The sequence below is a fragment of the Opisthocomus hoazin genome, chromosome 2, assembly GCF_030867145.1.
Source record: "Opisthocomus hoazin isolate bOpiHoa1 chromosome 2, bOpiHoa1.hap1, whole genome shotgun sequence".
NCBI classification, from domain to species: Eukaryota; Metazoa; Chordata; class Aves; order Opisthocomiformes; family Opisthocomidae; genus Opisthocomus; species Opisthocomus hoazin.
Window position 1 is genome coordinate 69,064,452 of NC_134415.1, and position 20,388 is coordinate 69,084,839.

General features: G+C 40.7%; 1 protein-coding gene across 1 annotated transcript in view; it reads left to right on the forward strand.

Annotated features, from left to right (window-relative positions):
- SAMD3 (sterile alpha motif domain containing 3) overlaps nucleotides 1-20,388 on the forward strand; it is a 47,332-nt gene that overhangs the window by 18,343 nt on the left and 8,601 nt on the right. The window contains exons 5-7 of the mRNA XM_009931972.2: nucleotides 2,715-2,900; nucleotides 3,207-3,291; nucleotides 10,325-10,492. Coding sequence (XP_009930274.2) covers nucleotides 2,715-2,900; nucleotides 3,207-3,291; nucleotides 10,325-10,492 — 439 coding nt within the window. The remainder of the gene's footprint in view (nucleotides 1-2,714; nucleotides 2,901-3,206; nucleotides 3,292-10,324; nucleotides 10,493-20,388) is intronic.

The following is a 20,388-nucleotide window of genomic DNA, read 5'->3' on the forward strand; positions in this document are numbered from 1 at the left end:
ACAAAGTTTCGTGTGGAGCTGTGTCTCTTTTCAGACAAACTTGCATTTCTTTGTAAAATATTACTGCACATATTTAACATGACTACCCAACTGCGATGATTCCAGCAAAAGCGAGTAAAATATTTCAATTCTTGCACTGTGGAGACTAAAGGAATTTTTGGATCTTGTTTGGACAGCAAGGAAGTATTTTCTGTGTTGGGTAAGGCTGAGGAGAAATGGAATTTGGAGTATTTTTGTTGTACTGATAAATGTCAAGGGACTGAGTATAGTTCAGTTTGCCTGAACTGAACCTGATAAACCTTACCACTTTTTGAAATGACAATTCAGCTTCACTGGTATTAGAAACAGAAGGAATTTCAGTGCTGCTAAGCTACAATTTACTGTAAGTTTTAAACTTCTGTCCATTTTTGAGCTAGTTTAAATGATAGCATGTGAAAATAATATGTAGTAACTTGTATGTCTGCTACATCAGTTTCATCAGTAAAGTTGGTGAAACTATGGGATTCAAACTTACAGGCTGGAGAGATCCTTATCAATGCGACATTGAACATCTGCACTTTATTTGCACAGGAGGGATTTCCAAGTGATTTTGGAATCTGGGTTGGGTTTTATTTTCCCATTTGTGTATTAATTTATCACCAAAAAAGGATATGAATGTGTCTGCGTGGCTGTGTTTGTCACTCTCACACAGCTTTTCCTTCTTTTGAGACTGTGAAGTACTGATAGAAGTTCACTACAAGTTTGCATCTACTGTTAACCATCTGTGTCCCACAAAATCTGGTGAGCTTGGAGAGACAGCAGCCCTGGCCACTTTGTACACGTTTTTCATAGGGAAATGGTAGTACTGTGAATACTGCTACTACTGTTAATTTACCTGGGAGGATCAGGTGACAGTACCTAAATTTTTTTTTTTTTTTCAGCACTGCATCACAATTTGCAGTAGTGCTGGTGTTGGTAAACTTATATCATGGCTGTAGAGCTTTTATCAGCCTGCAAGCTACCAGCCTATGTTAAAAGATGCCAAGGTGGCATGGCAGCATAACCAGGTCAACAAGGTTATGAGAGTTACAAGCCAGTCTACTCAAGAAGGTATTGAGGCTGTAACTCATGCTATAGGGGCCCAAAATAATCTGCCTCCCAGATATACAGTAATCTTTCAAAGTGGTATAAATTAAACTATTGCAAATGTTCATGCATTGATATTGCAGTTGATTTTACCAGCCTAAAGATATTGGCTACTCGGTGTGGTTTTTGTTTTATTTTGCTTTTTAATCCTTGTATCAGGCTGCATAGAAAAACCTCCCAATGAAGACCTTGATAAAACTCTTCACAACTCTTATTTCTATACCTAGCTCTTGGTTATAGGCCACCGTAGAGACCTTTAAGAGTGAAAACTTGTGTGTGTTGACTAGACTGCAGTCTAGCACTGTTTCCCTCCATAACTTTCGTAGACTCAAAAGCTAGCACAACTTCGAAGGGACACCAGAGCATGTCTAGTCCAGCCACATCTCTTTGTGTGGGAGCTTTCACCTGCTAAGTGGGGGGGTTCCTAACTTCAGGCATACGCAATATAGTTTTAAACAACTGTGGTAACTGTCTTAATTTCTTTCATAATTAGTGGAGAGAAATAGAAGAGAGAGAACATCTGGTCTGATTTATATGTCTTTGGTTGTTCTGTCATCCTTCAGTGATGCTTATGTCTCCTCAGCGAATATAAAGGAAGTGCAGACAATTAATTCGGATATAGATATCTGCATATTTATACCATGTAAGCACCTACGCTTGTCATCTACAATCATAGCATTTTATTTTAAAAATTCTTTTAAAGTCCAGTAGTTGTTTCCAAATGGCAGAGAGCAATTTAAATTAAAGCAAATGTAAATTGCAGTGATACCACATACATAACAGGACTTTTTCGATGTCTTCGGCACCTTGCATTTCAAATTTTTTTATTGGGTCTGGACTACTGTGACTGGGAAGTTGTCTGGGGCTGCCAGAACAACTCCACCTTGTAGGTGGCTCTTGATTGACTTCCAGCTCCATTTATCTCTACTTTTCTCTGTGTTCCTTCAGAATTAGGGTTTGGCAGGCTCTCTGGACGGGAGAAGCACCCAGATAGCCAGTGGTGATATCCTCCCTCAGGCTCGCTCCAGCTGGAGTGTGACATCTCTAAATAGTACCGGTGGCTCTTCCTGGGACGGGAGCTGTGGGTACCTATGGGCTGCGTCTGCTTTGTTTCCAGCCATGTGCTGATCACTGCCCTCATCCCTTCGCTGCTTGCCTCTTTGGGAGGGCAGTCTTAGTTAATGTCATGTGCAGTATTTTATTCAATTAAACTGTTCAGCTTATTTCCACAAGTAAGTTAGCAGAACTGGTAAGAAAGGTGTTATAAATGATGACAGATAAAGCTATTTTGCAAAAGTAGCAAGTCCCCAGTGACTTCCTCCGCTCTGCCTTCTGCTTTCAGTTAGTGACCACCTTCTAGCATCCACTCATTAAAACATTTCACAATTGACACCTGGTTTTAGCCCCAGACGTTTTGATTGCAGCTTTTGTGGGTACTCTTTATGAAGAAACTGAGAGAAGAAGCCTTGAATTTCTACAGCAATAACTTTCCTTTGTGCTGAATTTTTGCTTGTATTTTTCTTTCCTTCCTGTTTGGATTCTCATAGAATGAGGACGTGATCATGGTGACATAATCTGTTCTTTTACAGAAAAAATCTGAAATCATTTTTTGCAAGATACAAGACGTTGCAGTGGACAAGTTCTTATGCTTTGCCAGACCTCCCTTATGATGTCAAGTGCATATTAGCAGAAAAAAAATGTCCTGATCACAGTATGAGAATAAGGATTATTGAATTCTTACAAGCAGACATGACAAAATACCTAGAAGGATCACTGTGAGTAAACATCGTTAGATTTATTTGGTGGCATTACCTGTTGGCTGCAGAAGTAAATTTTCAAAATAGTGTGAAGCCCTTCTCTTTAATATGCTTGCTTAAATAGAGGAGGCTAAGGGCCTGAAACCTCTTGAAGCCAACAGGAAGACTTCATGCAAACCTTAAAGCTGTTCCCTTTGTGATTTGGAGCGGAATTGATAGTCTTGGAAATAGTCAGTTTAATGGATATCAGTGGAGTCTCCAGACAGTGTCAATGCTGTCTAGAATTCCAAGTATTTCTTTTACATCTCCATCTTCTTTGCACAGGTATCCGAACAGTCAGCAATACAACATTGTTGTCAATGCTCTGCTGCAGGCGTACCCGTTTCTCAACGAAGATGGGAATGGCTTTGTAAGTATTGTAAATAGTTCTCTGCCTTGAAAAATAAGGGATTTTTTTTCACCCCACATAACTGATCTGAAGAAAATAACAGAGTTCAGAGGAAATCAATGTCAATTTCTTATATACTGGCTCTATTCAGAGCTGTAAGCTTCACTTTCACACGTTTTGGCAACTCACATTCTTATTTCATTATGTTAATTGAAAATTAATCCAGTTACAGTCATTCCTCAAAGCCACTGGGAGATCATGCAGGCCCCCACATAAAGTCCCTGGTTGCTTGTTGGGTAATTTCTTTCTGGATTGATTTTCCCCAAAGGTTAAATTTAAGTAAATGGGACTTATTTTTGTTTTTAAAAACAAAGCCAAGCCTTTAAAAAATTGGCTGTATGAGGACTAACACGTGATTGATGCTCTTGCAACGGGATTATAATTGTGTGTTATATACCTAGCTACAACATGCACTAATACTTCTGGTTCAGGTACGTCAGGAATTAGGCCTAATTAAAAAAAATATTTAAAAACACTAGTCGGGATCTCAGCAGGGACATAAGAGAAAGCAGTGGAAGGAGATGAGCTAAATTTGAACTACGTTTTATTCACTTTTGTGGCCCAGAGTACAGATCTGTGGTCTCAGAGGACAGTGTTCACCTTTCGACTTCACATCACTGCTTTGCCATGTGATACTTTTATAGCATCTTGTAAAAGCTTGTGAGACTCAGTGGGGATTGTTAGCTTTAAGTGTATATAAATATATATCTCATGTGCAGTTACTGCAGAAAGAAAAATAATTTTGAGAATTAAAAAAAAGTGAGGATTAAGGGATGGCTATTCTAGTTCTTCTCTGAGCCCAGGCAGTGTAGGAGGGAAGGGACTAAAGAAAACAAACACATCTCGGAGAGGAGCGAGGGAGCAGAAGGATCAGAGAGCAACAGTCCACCCTTATTTTCAATCAGGATTTCTCTCTGAATACCTCAGTGGGGGTCCCCGGCAATGCTATGGCTTCATCTGGCTCCCTTTGTGAAGGGGAGCTGGAATAGAGTTCAGGTCAGGTCTGAAGACCTTTTTACAGCCTTCAACTTTTAAAAACTGTTTTTAAACAGAGATTCTTCAGCTAGGTTTTCAAAAGGCTTTCACTGCAGCAGGACCACAGAGTGAGTGAAACTACTTATTACTTTGTTCTGTGGGAAATGGCTCATCACTTCCCAGGCTGATCCCAGAATTGGTGCTGGCAGAAGATGCGTGATGGGGCAGAAACTGCAGAGTTGTTCTTTGTCTTTTGATATTTCTCTCATGCTTGCTCGAAAGTAAAACTGGAACAAACTGCCATAAGTAAGCGAGGAAGCTGGAATTAGCAGTTTGCAATATGGCCAGTCCAGTGCTTCTGAGCCTGCCCCTCTGCATTGCCCGGGTTGAGGCAGGAAAAAATGCACTAAAGGTGTATGTCTGTATACTTAAGTTTGGAGGAGGGATCGAGAATGAATTACTATTTTTATTGGCGCTACTGTGAGACATTCTGTTCTTCATGATCATGAAGGCTATAAATACTTCTTTTTTCTTGATCTGAGATAGTTGTGCGTTACAACAGCAAGGGCTTAAAACAAACCCTACAACATATGCACAGCTACTTAGCATAAGGCTTGCAATAAAATTGAATTCATATACCTATAAGAAACAAATGAACAACAAGAAAAAATGGCTAACCACCATTCTTTCATCTTTTCTTAGAAAAAGTGTCTTCAGCAGATCAAATAAGTGACAGTTTTCTAAACTTCTCTTTTAAAATTGCATCAGGTTAGCGTGGCACTATAAGAATTGCTGCTTGCTGTTCCTGATAACAGTATTGAATCACAGATCTTGTCAGAGATCTTACTCAGAGGTTCTGAATACCTTAAACATTTTATCTGTAGTAGTTAGATATTATTACAGTTTTTGAATTGTACATTGAAAGTATTCAAGAAAACTGTCATCAATAAAATAATCCAAAAGTAAAGCAGAAAAGTCTTTGAGGACTGATAGCTAAAAGTAGAAAAGGAAAACTGTAAAATGAGAGTAGTATTTTAAGGAAAAATCCTAGTTACATTAGTTATTAAATAGCATATATATAAACTTCTGGAGACGCAGTTCATATAATGTCATTTTGGCGTCTACATCAAGAAGAGAGCAATAGCACTGTGGAAATTCTTCTTTCTGCGGACTCCAAAGGGAGGACCAGCTGTGCACAGATGTCTGTGCTTGATAGGTGACCCCCTCCTTTTGGTGTCTTGTAGGGCCAGAGACAGGGACACACCAAACACGGCAATTCAGCTGGGCAGGCCTCTGAGAATAACTCTATCCAGGTCTGATAGAGTAAAAGTTCTTGGAGTTCATTTAGAATACCAACAAAGATGTTTTCAAGTATTTGGACTTTCAATCTCTTGTAAAAGTTACAGGAAAAAGAAATGGTTGCCTGCATTTCAAGAAACGAAGGGGCTGAATGTAGGTTTGAGTACGAAGTCTTGCGTTCCTTCTGGTGTGATGGAGCTCACTTCTGCTGTCGGGTGTTTTCATTACTTCCGCACAAAATGCTCTGTCCCACTGTATCGTTAATGATGTTCATTTATTGCTCATTATTTATTGCTGTGCTATGTCTTGGTTCCTAGATTCAGTTAAACTCTAAATTCATGCTCAAAAGGAAAGCAGTTGCTTACCCTTTGGGGTGGAGGAGCAGCCACAGCTTCTCATGGGGTGTGCAGAAGGCTGCAGCAACTCTTAATGAGATGCCCTGAGAAGGTCTGTCAGTGGGATGATTTTATTTCTAACTCACGAGTCTTCTGGTTTGGAGCCCTTTACCAGAAGTAAATGTGTCTTGGCTGCTGGAAGGATGTGGTGGAAACTGCTCTGGGTTCTTCCAGAGCCAGTTCGCATGCCTGCGCGTGGTGTGGGAGGGCAGGGGCAGCCAGGGGGGCTTTCTGGCTGAGAAAGGGGAAAGTTCATCCTGCGAAAGATCTGGACGTTCCAGAATTAGCTTTTTCTTCTGACCGAGAGCTGAAAATCAGAATGTAAAGAAGCTGATGTAGTGAAAAAATTGGAGAAACTTTGAATTGGAAGTGTCAGCACTTTTGTTACAACATTTTCAAAGAAATGAAATGGCTTGGAAAACTGGAAAGGGGAAAAATCTGCTGGAAAACCTAGAGGAACAATAACAAAAAACAAACCTAAAAGTGCCTGAATTCACACCAGTATTTTCACAACAGGAAAAGATTTACTTACAAAACTTTGAACATCCAATTTTTGGGTGTTATTTTGTTGTGTGGTTTTGGGGGTTTTTTTAGTGTTTTTCCAAAATAGTAGACACTTACTATTTACAACTCCAAATTATTCAAAACAAGTAGCTTAAACAATGTGTGCATTATGTAGAAACTTAGTCTAATATTTTCAATTTCATACTGTTGCAATGAGAGGTCATTAAAGGCTTAGTGTTTCAAGATTTATTAGTAGATTATCCATAATTCTAATTTCTTCATTAAAAGGTTTCCCATTTAATTTTGCAGTATGGAAAAATATGCTTCTGTGCCATCAGCACTTTTGCAAAGCATATCCATTGAAATGTCGTCAGGATAACGATTGTGATCCTAAATGAATTAGTTTACAAATAAAGTTATGAATAAGCTACTTACATACCATGAATTCAAAAAGAAGGTTATTTACTACGTCACTCTAGAAGCGGGAACTAAGAAACAATATTCTGAGATTTGAAATAATAATAATAAAAATTTATACTAATGCGAAAACTCATTTAAGATGTCTATGGAGCACTTGGAACGAAATTCATTTTCCCACCCTGTTCCAGTATCAGCTTTTGGAAAAAAGTGCTTTAAAGTGGCAATCTAAGGAATTTTTCCCATGAAGTTTCCTTCTACTTAAAGAACAGTATAATGCTAAACTAACAAATACAACATTTAAAAAAAAAATTAATCTCCATTTAATAATGAAATAGATTATTAGATTTCTGATGTACAATGCAACCAATGCAACATTTTTAGGTAGTTGCAGATAAATAGGTTATATAGAAAAAGCCAAAGTCATAGTCAGAGCAGTTGAAAGAAAATTGCCATGACACTGTTTCTTGACTGCTTGCAAGATACCATTCTGTTTGTATTTATTGCTTTTACAAGGGTTACAGCCAACAATTTGGAAAGAGTCACTGCCTTTATTTAATTTCATTTCAGTCAACATGTTGAAAATCGTGTGTTTTCAAGCAAACCTTACGTGTGGAAGGAAAAGAGAGGGCTCTCATTGCACCGCTTGCCAGTGGGCTTTGCGTAAGCAGCTCCCTCGAGCTCGGGGCTGCTGAGCAGTGCCGTGATGCCGGTGAAACCCGCGATCCCAGTGCTGACATGCCTGATTTATGTAACCGCTGAGCACAAAATGATTATTCGCTAGTAAATTACTGCTTTTGATCTGCATGTAATCCTTTCCCTCCTATGTCAGATAGACACAGACTAATCCTGCTGCTGCCTTATGAGCATTGTAAGCCTTCCTGGGCTGGTTTTGGGCTTTTTTTAGGGGTGGAATTAGTAGAAAATAAAGTTATCATCAGCTCAAAAATGGTAGTGAAAGCATCCTTTTTAGAAGATGCATTACCCACTAGAGAAACCCCATAAATATATGTGCTCGCAGTCTCATTCATGAAATAGGTATGTGAGAAAGGACTTGGATAAGCTTATGAGAATCCTATTACAGAAATAGAATTAGTTAAAACTCTAATTTATCTGAGGACAGGAGGATGAAACAGCTGAATTTTTTGAACTCTGAGGGATATTTAAAGCTCTGTATAGGTGCCAGCATATTCTTTCATATGGAAGAATAAGAGAAAATGTCTCCTAGCCAAACAAAGGTTTTCAAAAGAAAGAAACTGCACAAAACTCAGCTAAGGGGATATTTATATTGTCAGCTGGTAATGTATTCTGGGATGATCATGTTTTAAAATATTTCAACATTGGTTGAACATTTCAGAGAAGTGTCAAACTAAGGGTTTTTTTGTTTGCTTGTTTCTTAACAGCCTTAAAATAACAATGTTCCAAATAAATTTGGCTAAGCATATAATGCTGGGGTATTTGCATTAACATGTAAATGTGTAGGGCCAGAAATGTAAATGTATTTGGGAATCTTAATGGTTCAGGTGCAGAGCGAGTGGGATTTTCAAGGCATGCAGTCACCTTGCTGCTTTTGCAAGCAGTGCTGAGGTGTAACACTCAGATTAAGCCTGTGAACATGGCTGGTGAGATGACTCCGTCAGCATTTGTGCTCCATTTCTACTTGTCATGTTTAGGTTGGTGACGACATGACTCCCATTCTGGCAGAATCTGTAGTCTGAAGTTTACGTACTAGAAATGCAGATGGGTTTGTTTCCTTTCCAGTTCTCGGATGTTCCCATGTGACTGGCAGTGAGAGGGTACTTCTGTAAGAGCCCGTGGGTGGGTGGCAGAAAGTGTCCCCCTGGGAAGGGCACACCTGCCCTGGCTGGTCCAGGTCTGCCCAAGAAGGACTGAGGTAGATGCCACAGGGGCTTTATTCTCATAGCTCTTCCGCTGTCATTTTTCACCATGAATGGAGCTCATGCTTTTAGGATTGAGGACCTGTAAGTCAGCTAGTACCCTTGGAAGGTGGGAGCAGTATGTTAAGTAGGAGAGAGGCAAGGTCACGCTGCCTGCACTGCTGTCTCGTAAGTGACTCTCCCATCTGTATCCCGTGGGTGAGAAAGGCGTGCACGTCAGACTCGCTGCAACGAAAGATACTGTACTACTTAGTCTACTTCTACTGAATTCTGGTTTACCCCAAAGTCAACCCTTAGCATCATAAGATCTTGACTAATAAGGGACATAATTTTGGTAAGAAATTTGCAGTAATCATTCTTCTATTTGTATTGTGTATTTCAGTGAGTACAGGCTTGGGTATAGTATTAAGTGAGTATAGTATTGGAGTCAATTTTAGAAAATGATGCAACAGCTATTTGAATCTCTCTTGCCACATCCTGTCATTTGCAGTCATTTTTCTGACTAATTTTTATTCCCTCTGACTTTTGAAAACCCTCAGTAAATGAAATAAGCAATTGCTTTTGAGGACCTGACAAAACATTTTCAATATTCGCAACGGCAGGGTTTGCCTGCAGACTTGTTTAGCAGCCTTGACTTAGTAATTGCTCCCCCACAGCTGGTTAGCATGGCTGGGTCCTGCCACGGGATGCCCACTCGGGGACTGCAGGTGAGCAGCCATCTGTCCGTAAGGATGCACAAGGAAGTTTGGCTGCCAAGGAGTGATGAGTGGCTCTATTAAACAGGGACTGCATCCACTTGCAATGTAGAACTGACTTTAATTTGCCATTTTCATGCCTTGAGGAGTCTTACAAACACTAGGACCTACTTCAATGATCCTCTTAATTCCATAAATTTGAGTTCAGTTTAAGAATACACTTGATCCACTGTAACTGTAGGCTGCCTGCAGAAGGGACTGTCCTACCATGTCTTTCCCTTGTGTTAGGTATAATAATCATACAACTGCACAACCAGTCAGATGCTGTCAGAGGCAGGGGAAAAATGATCCACTCAAAAAAAAACCCAAACAAACAAGCAAAAAACCCCATTAGTTTTCTGTGGCATCAGTGGGCTGATCTGATTCATTGTGTACTTTCATGACCTGATGTCATGAATGGAGTATCCGAAAGTGAGAGCTGAGAAAAGGAAAGCAAGCTGCAGTTTCACTGTCAGCCCTGATTATATTGGGTAAATCTAACCCTTGGGTTCAATTCCTGTCACCCCCAGCGAACCACACCAGTGCCAGTAGCCCTGCTGTTTAGTTGCCGTAGACTCATATGCCAGAGGTGCTTGTGTTTCCTTCAGTCCTGAAGCCTCCAGTATGCTGATGCCATCCCATGAGTCTTTTTTTCTGCTTAGTGGCAAACACTTTTAAAAAAAAATAGATAAAACAAAGTGATCTGCTTTAGGAATGGGGCAAATTCTTGAAAGATACTGGTAATGACAGATTTCCGCCCCCTTCCCCGCAGTTGCTATGGAAACGAGCCCTTAAAGATCGTTTCAAATACGTGCGGAGACCCATTGAAGATGATGAGCAAGTCCTGAGGAACAAATGCAAGTTTGGCCACAGGCGAGGACAGACCAGGAAGCCTTCATTTGCTGAAAGCAAAACTGATGATGTCCAGGTTCAGCTAGAGGTAAGATTTCTGGTGCTTAATGGAGTTCTGTGTCTTTCAGCTCCAATGCTGACGGTAAGGCCACCAGCCATTAACGGGCAGAAGAAAGTGATCTCAGCCTGTTTAAACTCCTTTTGTATAGACTTTGTCCTGTAGCCAGACCCTTGACTTTCTCCATTTCTGGAGAGCTAAATATCAACAGTGGAGCTAAACCTGATACTGGATGCCTTGCACATCTGTTGTCATTTAGAGCTGTTTCCAATTGGTAATAAAATTCTGTCTTTTTTTTTTTTTTTTAAATGCAATATTCCTATTCTGCTTTAGGTTATACACCTCCAGTTATAGCAGATAAACAGCAGAGGCTTATATCTGAGAGCTGAAACGTGTACAAATAAGAATGCAAAGTGATCTTTGAGCTGGTAGCGAATGGCCATATCCTACTGTTACATTGGACTTTGTTACATAAAAGCTGTTTGTGTTGATGTGTGATATACGTAGGGATGCTTATGAATGTATGCATGCAATTGCTGTATTTCCCTTTAGTTAGAGAATTCAGAGAGCCGTCACTGTTCAGTGCGTGTTTGAAGCATAATTATTAATTTATACACTTTCATAAAAATATTAATTTTCCAGTTCTGCTTTGCCATCGCTCCTCACACTTCCTTCAGTGCTGCAATTAAAATGTGGTAAAATCTAAACAATTGTAACAATGTGATAAAGGAGGTATTAAAGCAGGTATTTGACTGTTGTTTGCATATGTCCATCCTGCTGTCTACCAGACACATGTCTTTAGAGGAGCAAGAGTGATCTACTGGATGCATTTCTACATACATCGCCTTTGTGTTTGAAGGTAGCTGTAGTAACTGTAGTTTTCTACACAAAAAGCAGATATTTGATTTTGTGTTGTTTGGGGTTTGGTTTTGTTTTGTATTTTAAGAAGCTTCAGTCATTTCTGTTTATACCATTTTGATTAATGTGTGCAGGAATAAACACTTCCCTCCTTCTGCCTGCTTTAGTTGAAAGGTTTGCAGAGTGTGAAGAAACCTTTAATTAGGGTGCAAAACATAAACAGCCTTGCATGCAGTCAAGCAGAAATGATAGGCTCCTAGTTTTGTGTATTCATTAAGAGTTCGCCCTCCTTTAGCTGCGAAAGCTTGGAAGGGTCAAATGTGGGCCTGTTGTCACATCAGCTAGTGGAGCAGGGTGATGCCGTGAAAAGCCGGAATTGAAGACTCAATAGTCGGCAGACTATTAAGCAGGTATTCTTTATTGCGGCGCCGGGCACGCGGGGGATCTCTCCTCCAAACGTGTGCACCAAAGAGACACAGTTACTAGGTATTTATGCTATGTTAACATACATATTCATTACATTTCCAAGAAATGTTTATCATAGTAATAGCTTTTCCGAGAATTCATTAATATATGGTAATGTCCATCGCACATGTTTGTTTGGCGTCTCTCGGCAGGGGTCTTCCGATTATCCTGCAGCCTCCTTATCTCTGTAGTTTGCATACCTGTTCTCCCAAGGCCCAGGCGCCTAAAGGGATTATTCAGGAGTCCCTTGTCTTGCAACCATCCCAATTATTCACAAAGAACCAAGACTTGTTTCTGACCACCTGAAGTGATAACATCCCCTACATGTTACATTTGTTACATTTACAGTTATCAAGGGCTTTGCAGCGATGCTGTGGGGACTGCATGCTCAACTTCACTTTTCTACAGAGAAGGTGTAACTGCACTGCGCTGTGTGTCTGTAAACTAGGAATCACCACTCTTTTTAACTGCATTGCCTGGGGCCCGTCACTGGTGATCCCTTGTTTGCTTTAGAAATTGAAGACAAAAGTACATTCCGTCTCTTCTGAAGTCCGAGGCATTTTCTGCTAGCCTCAATGTTTTAAGTGAATAAGCCTTAAATGGGAAGGAGGATGCTGAATATCCCTGATCAAATTTTCCTTTCTTTCTCTCATTTTTCCTGTATCCTGAACACATACATATATATAAAATATAAATACAAATGCAAGAATTAACACTTATAGAGCCTATTATGGCTTCAGAATGAGTCCCACAAAACTGAGGGAATCATAACTTTCTTAGTTTTAAATGCGTTTCTACATTGAAAGCAGGTATGTCTGGCTCTGAGATCCTAAATTATGTCACTACAAATGTGCACAGCTGAACAAGATGTTTGTTTAATATTGTTTAAATAAATGCAGCATGGGGTTTTTCATTCTGTATATTTGGGAACAGACATAAAGGCACCTTTCTGCTAATCCTTGGCATTAACTACTTTGTGATAAATTTAAACTGGTAAACAAACTGTCTTGGCCTCAAAAAATAAATATTTGGTCTAGAAGCCAATACCACAGGCAAAACCAAATGATACTCAAATTATCATCAGCCATATCCCCTTGCCTTTCATCTCTTTTCCAAGTTTGGAAGAACAGATCAGCCTTCTGTGGACTAGAAACTAGTACATCAGGATTATTTAAGATAGAAGGGTGGGAAATGTTAAGGTTAAGGAGACCTTTAGAGAATAGTCAGTCAAGGATTACTAGCCCCTTTGTGTCTCCATGCTCTCCCTTAGATAGGCAGAGTAGGACATTTGGGGCATTATAGGTGAAAACCAACTGGCAAGCAGTGCAGATGAAAGAGCACATCTGTTCCCAACGGGTGACCTACTTACCAGCCACACAGCTGACTTCTATATTGGGCTTTTGTTTCTGAATAGTCCTAAGATGTAACTCTGTCAGATGTGCTTTATGTCAGTATAATCTTGGATTGTTAATGGTACAAAACAGACAAAAATATTATTTACTAATAGGAAATGCCTTACTGGTATACCTGGCATTTGTTTTTATATAAAAAGAGTAATAAAGGCATTACTACTATTAAAATCCTTGACCACTCTTTCTATTTCATGATGTGAAAAAATGGTTGCTTGCCCGGACAAGCTTCCTTTGATGTTTTGGGATGCGCTCAGAGCCACAGATGATGTCTGTCCCTTGGATGTTCCAAGCCCCATTCGCTGCCAGCAGGCGTTCCTCCTCCAAACACAGCACAAGTGTTACTTGGCCTCCCATGAAGGGCATTGCTTCCAGATGCAGCATCTGGCTTTCTCCTTCAGTTTCTTTAAAACATCTGCTGATGTTTTAATATGATGCTCATTACAGAGCATTATATTCAAGCAGGATTGAAGTATATACTCATTATGGAGTGGCTAGCATCACCCAAAAGGTCTTGAGCTAGTGCAGTGCTCAGGCTGTAAAATGATGATAAGTGAGCACATAAACCCATACTGGATGTGTCTGCCACTGAAGGAGGTTTTACTAAAAATTATGCCCCCTACAAATATCCGTCAGGTTGAGCCACCATTGGAAAGAAGCTTGGACTGTGCCTGACATAAATATTAATATGAGCCTGCATGTCTGAGGGATATTCAGAACTTGATCAAGAAAACCTTGTTAATTAAGAAATTTTCTGTCTATGAAGCGAGAATTCTCTTCGGTCTTTTTTCACAGTCAGGCAAATATCCTGAAGCTGCAGTAATCCAGGGGACAGTGTTTGTGATGATAATAACCTTCATCTGCTGCAAATGAGAGGGGTGATCACACCAGGAAAATAAATAAGGCAGGCAAGCCAGTCTCCTTTCTGCAGTCAGGGTGGGATTGCTGCTAGAGCAGCTATCCAGTGGCTTGTTCTGACTGATCTCCTTATTCTTTTTTTTAGCATCAAAATGGCAGCATAAAACCCTTCCTCTGCCCTAAGGAATCATTTGGCTTATGGTCCTTCAGGCTATAAGAGAGACCACCTCCTGCTGGTTGCTACAGAAGAGGCCCTAGACTTGGGGGAGCCATAAAGAATAGGAAGCTTGGACACTCTTGGTGTGCATCTTTGGCCAGAGGATTATCAAAAGGCAAGAGGTGATTTAGAGGGAAGTGCAGTTAGAGGTGGTGATTGACTTCTATATGATGATATACAATGGTTCAAACACTAGCTTAGTCATCACAGGGGTGGTGACCTAAGAGCAAATTGTCCCTTTCGGAACTTCGAGTTTTGAAATCTTGTCAATCTTGAACAGTGCTGTCTGTGGAAAGTGTGACTTCACAATCAATTCAGTTAGCTGAATACAGACATAAAAATGCCCACAGGCATCCTGCATGTCTCTGCCTGCCAATCCAGAAGGGCATGGGTCTCCCACAGCTCCTGTGTCACATTCCACTACTTTCAGAGGTTTCTGGAATACCCTTTTGACATCTCAAAGGCCACTGAATAGCTATATCTAAGCAACTAAATCAAGCTCCTTCAATCCAACCCAGCCGTTGTATGAGAAAACCTGTCAGCAAAGGATATCTTTGGACTCTCAAAGGATATTAAAGGTCTATCCAAGGATATCTGAAGTTACCTGAATTTTAAGGGAGTAGAACAGGCAAGAAGACTGTTAGTAATTCATGATTTTAAACAGAATTGGAGAGAGAGTACAGTTCCTCTTCTAAAGCCTCCAATTTCGTGCATCCTATGACAGCCTGTTTGTGAGGTCATCAGGGCTTCTCTGAAGCTGTCACACAAGTAAATTTGGAGTTAGGTGTGAAAAGGAGAAATAGACTCTGAGAAGATGTCAGTTAAGATAGCAGATGTTTGCAGATAACTGGGCATATTTGCCACATCCAGCAGAGCTGGGAATAACATAATGAAAACAACTTATAAAGGGGGCACCAGGAGGCCATCTCCTTTCTGTATCTATAGGGTAGAGACAAGAAATGTTTTGGTGAGTACTTAGGCTGAGAGAAGCAGAAGGATTCTGCAGAAACTTAAACTCATGAAGCTGGACATCAGATATTATTGCTATAGTAGGAAGATAAGCAGGAATGTTGAAAGTGGTGAATGTGCAAATCCAGATGAAAATCAGAGAAGACCTCTGGCCCAGGAGGCATCCAGGTAGAAGCTAGGCACCATATGTGCTTGCTTTGGTGCTATCATGCAGTAAAACAGCAGTGAAGCTGTTGAGAACGTTCTTGCGGTAATGCTGAGGCTTCTGCTTAACTAACGAGGCTCAGAACGAAAGCTTGTCTTGGAGAGAACGGATGGGCCTTTCGGCTTTAAACAGGAGGAGGGCTGTTGAAAAGCTGTGAGATAGGCTTCCTGAGTTTGGCCAAAATCCATATTAAGATCACATTTGGTGCCCAGAGCCAGATTTAATGATGAGGCCTGGAAGGCTTAACATGCACAGAGTACCTGTTTCAGGGCAGATGCAGAAGACAGTCCCTGAACCAGCCAGCATGAGGGAGCCGGTTGTTGAAGGAAGCCAGCCATTTAGTGAGATGAAGCAGATGATCTAGGCTGTCTTTTGTCTTTACCCTTCTTCAGCCTGCGCAACCTTTTGCCCAAGTCATACTGATACTGGATCTGGGACTCTGGTTGAGCCTCTGGGGGTGGTCTTAGGGCTAATTGTGAGGAGAAAAATGGTTAATGGACAAGTTGCTGCTTTTAGGTGCTTTACAGAAGTTTATCCCATTGGCTTTATGTTCATCATAATCCGGAAATTGTCTTTTCTGATGAAAGAAGGAATCAGGATTGAGTGATGTCTACTCTGTAAGCTGGAGTTTCTTTTACCTCAAATTAGGTAAACTAGGCAAGTTAGACATTTCCTAGGGATATGATCTTCTTTGAGGTGATAACTAACATCGTGTTTGTCAATGAGATTATGCTACTGCAGGAGTTAGAAACTTGAAGCAAGGTTTCAAGGAGTGCATAGAGAATAGGATTTGAGAGGTGATGGCTGGAGAAAAAGGGAGGAATGAGGAGAAAAAAAAGGCATCAGCAAGGGAAAAAGAAAGCCAAATTAATCAAATGTCTGTAAAACTCTCAAAGAATAAATAGCTTGTTCATGGGCTGCAGAAACTCCCTTGGCTCAGTCTTGTGGTTGGGGGGCACTATAGGCAGGTACAGCATCTGGTACCTTCCGTACTCTGAATGCTGTACAGAAGTGAAGCGGAGTTGATAGCCACTTGTCCTCTAAGATGAAGTCTCCAAATCACGTGCTTGAAAGTCTACACAGCCAGAGTGTGAGCATGCACATACAAATGATCATACAATGGCTGTACTGCTATAATGTGATTTTTCCACTAAAACTTTGATATGCGTACATATGTGGTGTTGCTTGGTTAATATTTTAACATGCTTTCAGAGTCAAAGCAAAAGCTTTAAACATGAATTCCAGTTATACATCTTATGCTTCACCTTCTTATTTATGTCATTCAGTATCTCTGTTGTTCTGTGAGGTGACATAAAGTGTGAAACCCAGGTTGTCCCTTGGTAGAGGAAAACAGATTTCACCCATTTTGCTTATGCTGTGCGTTTGGCAGCTTACAAATCAGAAAGCAGTTCTGATCAGAAATAAACTGACTTATGTGGCTTTGAAAGTTTGCAGGTGGCATTGGCATGTAAGTCTAGCTCTGAAAGTGTCTGCCTGGCTCAAAAGGGTAATTCTGTGTAGTTAAAGCACTGCCTGCTTTAATTAATTAAACATCTCATCTGAGTACAAGTCAGTGTGGACCCTGCAGTAGGTTATACGCTCATTTTGCATGAAAGCAGTCTGCCCATGCTGTTTCACCTGTCTCTGTGTTCAGTGTTTGGACGTGAGAGGTGGCACAGCTGCAATGCCTTGTCAGTTCTCTCCCACCCTCTGGGGCAAGAGGGTAGGCCCTGAGCGGTGGCCAGCCTACTGCCTGCCTTTCAGATCCAGACTTGTTCCAGATCAGTCTGCGGTATTTTGGGATTTTCTTTGAGCAAATCTTCACTTTCTAATGGTCATAACCTAGTCTGAGCATTTCTCTTGATATAAAATGCCCCACTGTTCAGCGTACTAAATGTCGTTATGATGAACCTGAAAGTCACCACAGAAAAAGGGCTGTCCCTTACAATAGTGGTATTACATATTGTTCTGTCCACCATGTTTTCATGATGCCTTGTGTTTGTATGTATTCCGGACAAAATAGCAAGACCCACTTTTCAGTATTCAAAAATCAAGACACAATATTCAGATTATGCTCATTTAACTACCTGTGAAAGCTGTTTCTCATCCTGAAGAAGTTACAAAACCCAACTGATGGAAAAGATTATCCCAAACAAGGGTCACACCACACTCCCAGTGTGAGTATGCAAGCATCGTATTCTTTGTTTAGGCACAGAGAAGACACTGCTACTGTCTGGCCTTCTTGGGTAAGTGCCTTGAGCATTGATGATAACTCTGATGCAGGTAGACTCAGCAATCTAGAAGTATTAACAGCATCAGTGCTCTAAGCAATAACATGACTTGGAGTATGCATTGGTATCTAGCAAGGAAAATTTGAAATGTGTTTTTCAAAGGAAATATTATTAGCTGTTCCTGGGAGCTGACACGAGCAGCAATAACTAAAGGCAATCTGACAGCTGTGCCAACACTGCTACTCAGCAGCGTCCCAGTCCCAAAGTATGGTATAAAAGGAGCTCCCATTCAGTGCTGGCACCACTGAACCTGTCTGTGTGGCACTGCTGTTCCAGGAGATAGTTCCAATTACCATTGCACAGTTTCAACTCTTTCCAGCCAGCAGATTAGTCTCCATCCAAAGGAACTCCCTCAAAGGAATATTACCAAAGCATCCTAGGTGAGGAACCTGAATCCATGGTTGGTAGCGAGCAGATCAACAGCGTGCAGTGCAGTGTCTTCATATTCATCCCTTTAACTCTACTAGTCCTATTTGAATTCGCTCTCTCGAACTGAGGAGTCAGTAGGTCCTGTTGGCATTCTTCAAAAAAGAGATCTTGATCTTTGTTGTTAGCAGCAGCTAGGCTACATTTATCATTCAGGAACTGTTGTAAATCCTTGTAAAACCTTGTGCCTGCTGTCCTCAACAGAGGAGCTTTCATCATTCTGTGATTAGGCAGTCATGTTACTTTGGTGTTGACATTAATGACTTGTAGGATTTATGATGCTGGCTTTCAACAGCAACTGAAAGCTTAGACCCTGGAGATATACATCATGCCTAAGAATTGCTCCCTTCCTCTCTACAAGGAGATGCATAGAATCCTAGGTTGCAAAAGACCTTTAAGATCATCAAGTCCAACCATCTGCCCAACAACACCATGCCTACTAAAACATACCCTGAAGTGCCATATCTACACATTTTTTGAACACCTCCAGGGATGGGGACTCTACCACCTCCCTGGGCAGCCTGTTCCAATGCCCAACCACTCTTCCAGTAAATAAATTTTTCCTAATATCTAATCTGAACCTCCCTTGATGCAACTTGAAGTCGTTGCCTCTCGTCCTATTGCTAGTTACTTGGGAGAAGAGACCAACACCTGCCTCACTACAATCTCCTTTCAGGTAGTTGTAGACAGTGGTAAGGTCCCACCTCAGCCTCCTCTTCTCCAGACTAAACAGCCCCAGCTCCTTCAGCTGCTCCTCATAAGACTTGCTTGTCTAGACCGTTCACCAGCCTCGTTGCTCTTCTCTGGACAGTAGCGGCTTCACCTCCTTGCATGTGCCACTGACACATAAAGGTGCCCCACTAGCTGGCGCTTTTTACAAGAATATGGTAATATAATCGCGTATCTTGGGAAAAACAAGATCCATCAGAAGGACATTAAGGAATTGGGCTTTTATTTAAAAACCTGTCTCTGACCAAATGACTAACTATCTTCTTGCTTCAGGAGATGGCAGACACGAGGGATTTGGAATCTAGTTGTTATATGTATGTATGTTTTCTTGCTTTAATGCGAGCATCTTAACACAATCTACTTGTATATGGTTCTAGGTAGAACTGTGGATATCAACTGGGCGTCACTGTCGAAAGGCATCTGGAGCACGGGCGAAGAGCCCCTACAACCTGTGTGACTCTTAGATCTAGTGGTTTTAGTCACAGGTATCTGAGATGCCAAGAAGTTAAGGGTGGTTGCTGGAATGGGCACTCAGGGATGGGCTCCCTAGTGCTGTCACCCTTCGCATGTGAATCCAAGTGAGGGGCTAAGAGCCTTGGCAGGACCATCCCTCAGGCAAGGTCTAGGTTACACTGAAATACAAGTACTGGATATCCTCTGCTTACCTCATTAACTTCCTTTCTGCCTGCTTTTGACCTTTTTCTCAATTCTGCTGTATTTCTCATGAGCTTCTGACAAAACAGGGAGCTTATTTTTTAAAGACATTGAGGTAAATTCTTGTTTGTTCCAGAAAGATTTTTCTTTTAATAAATCAAACTTGTTATTTAAAAAGAAAGGAAATTCTTTACATTATAAACTGTGTACATTGCTAAATAAGACAAAGTTCTATGTACAAAAGTAATTAAAGATCACCAACTAGCATTCTCCTTATCACTGTAAGTGAAATGGATGTTATTGGTGTCACGAATATCTCGCCAGAGGAGCTGGGTGACCTCAAGAATGAAGGATTCCTCATTTAAAGAGGCTATTTTTTTAGTTCTTTCCTGCATGTATGTTGAATGGTTAGCTTTGGCTTCTTTACTTCAGTCATTGAGACAGGAGATCATGGCTTTGGTCTAGATAGGTTTGCTTTTCTGCAGTATTGATATAACTGAGCTTTAACTTTATTTTCAAAATATTACTGGAATATTGCTGTGCTGTAACTAGCTTTCTCGCTTTGATGCTTAAGGTGCAGAGGATCTAGAGCCCTCTGTAAATTAGCAAGTGATAGGCTGATAGACTGGTTCAGTAACCAGCTTTCCAAACCCAGATTCTTCCTGTTCATACTAGCAATGTTAAAGTTAACTATAAAAGATCTTAAATCACACTTGGAATCATGCTCCCATAAAATTTAAAATACTCTGCAAAATGTTGTCCCACTGAGGTAACTTCTTTCCCCCAAAAGAAAGTCACCTCTCAGTTACGTTTCCACTTACCTCAAAAATCAACTTGTCCGCAAA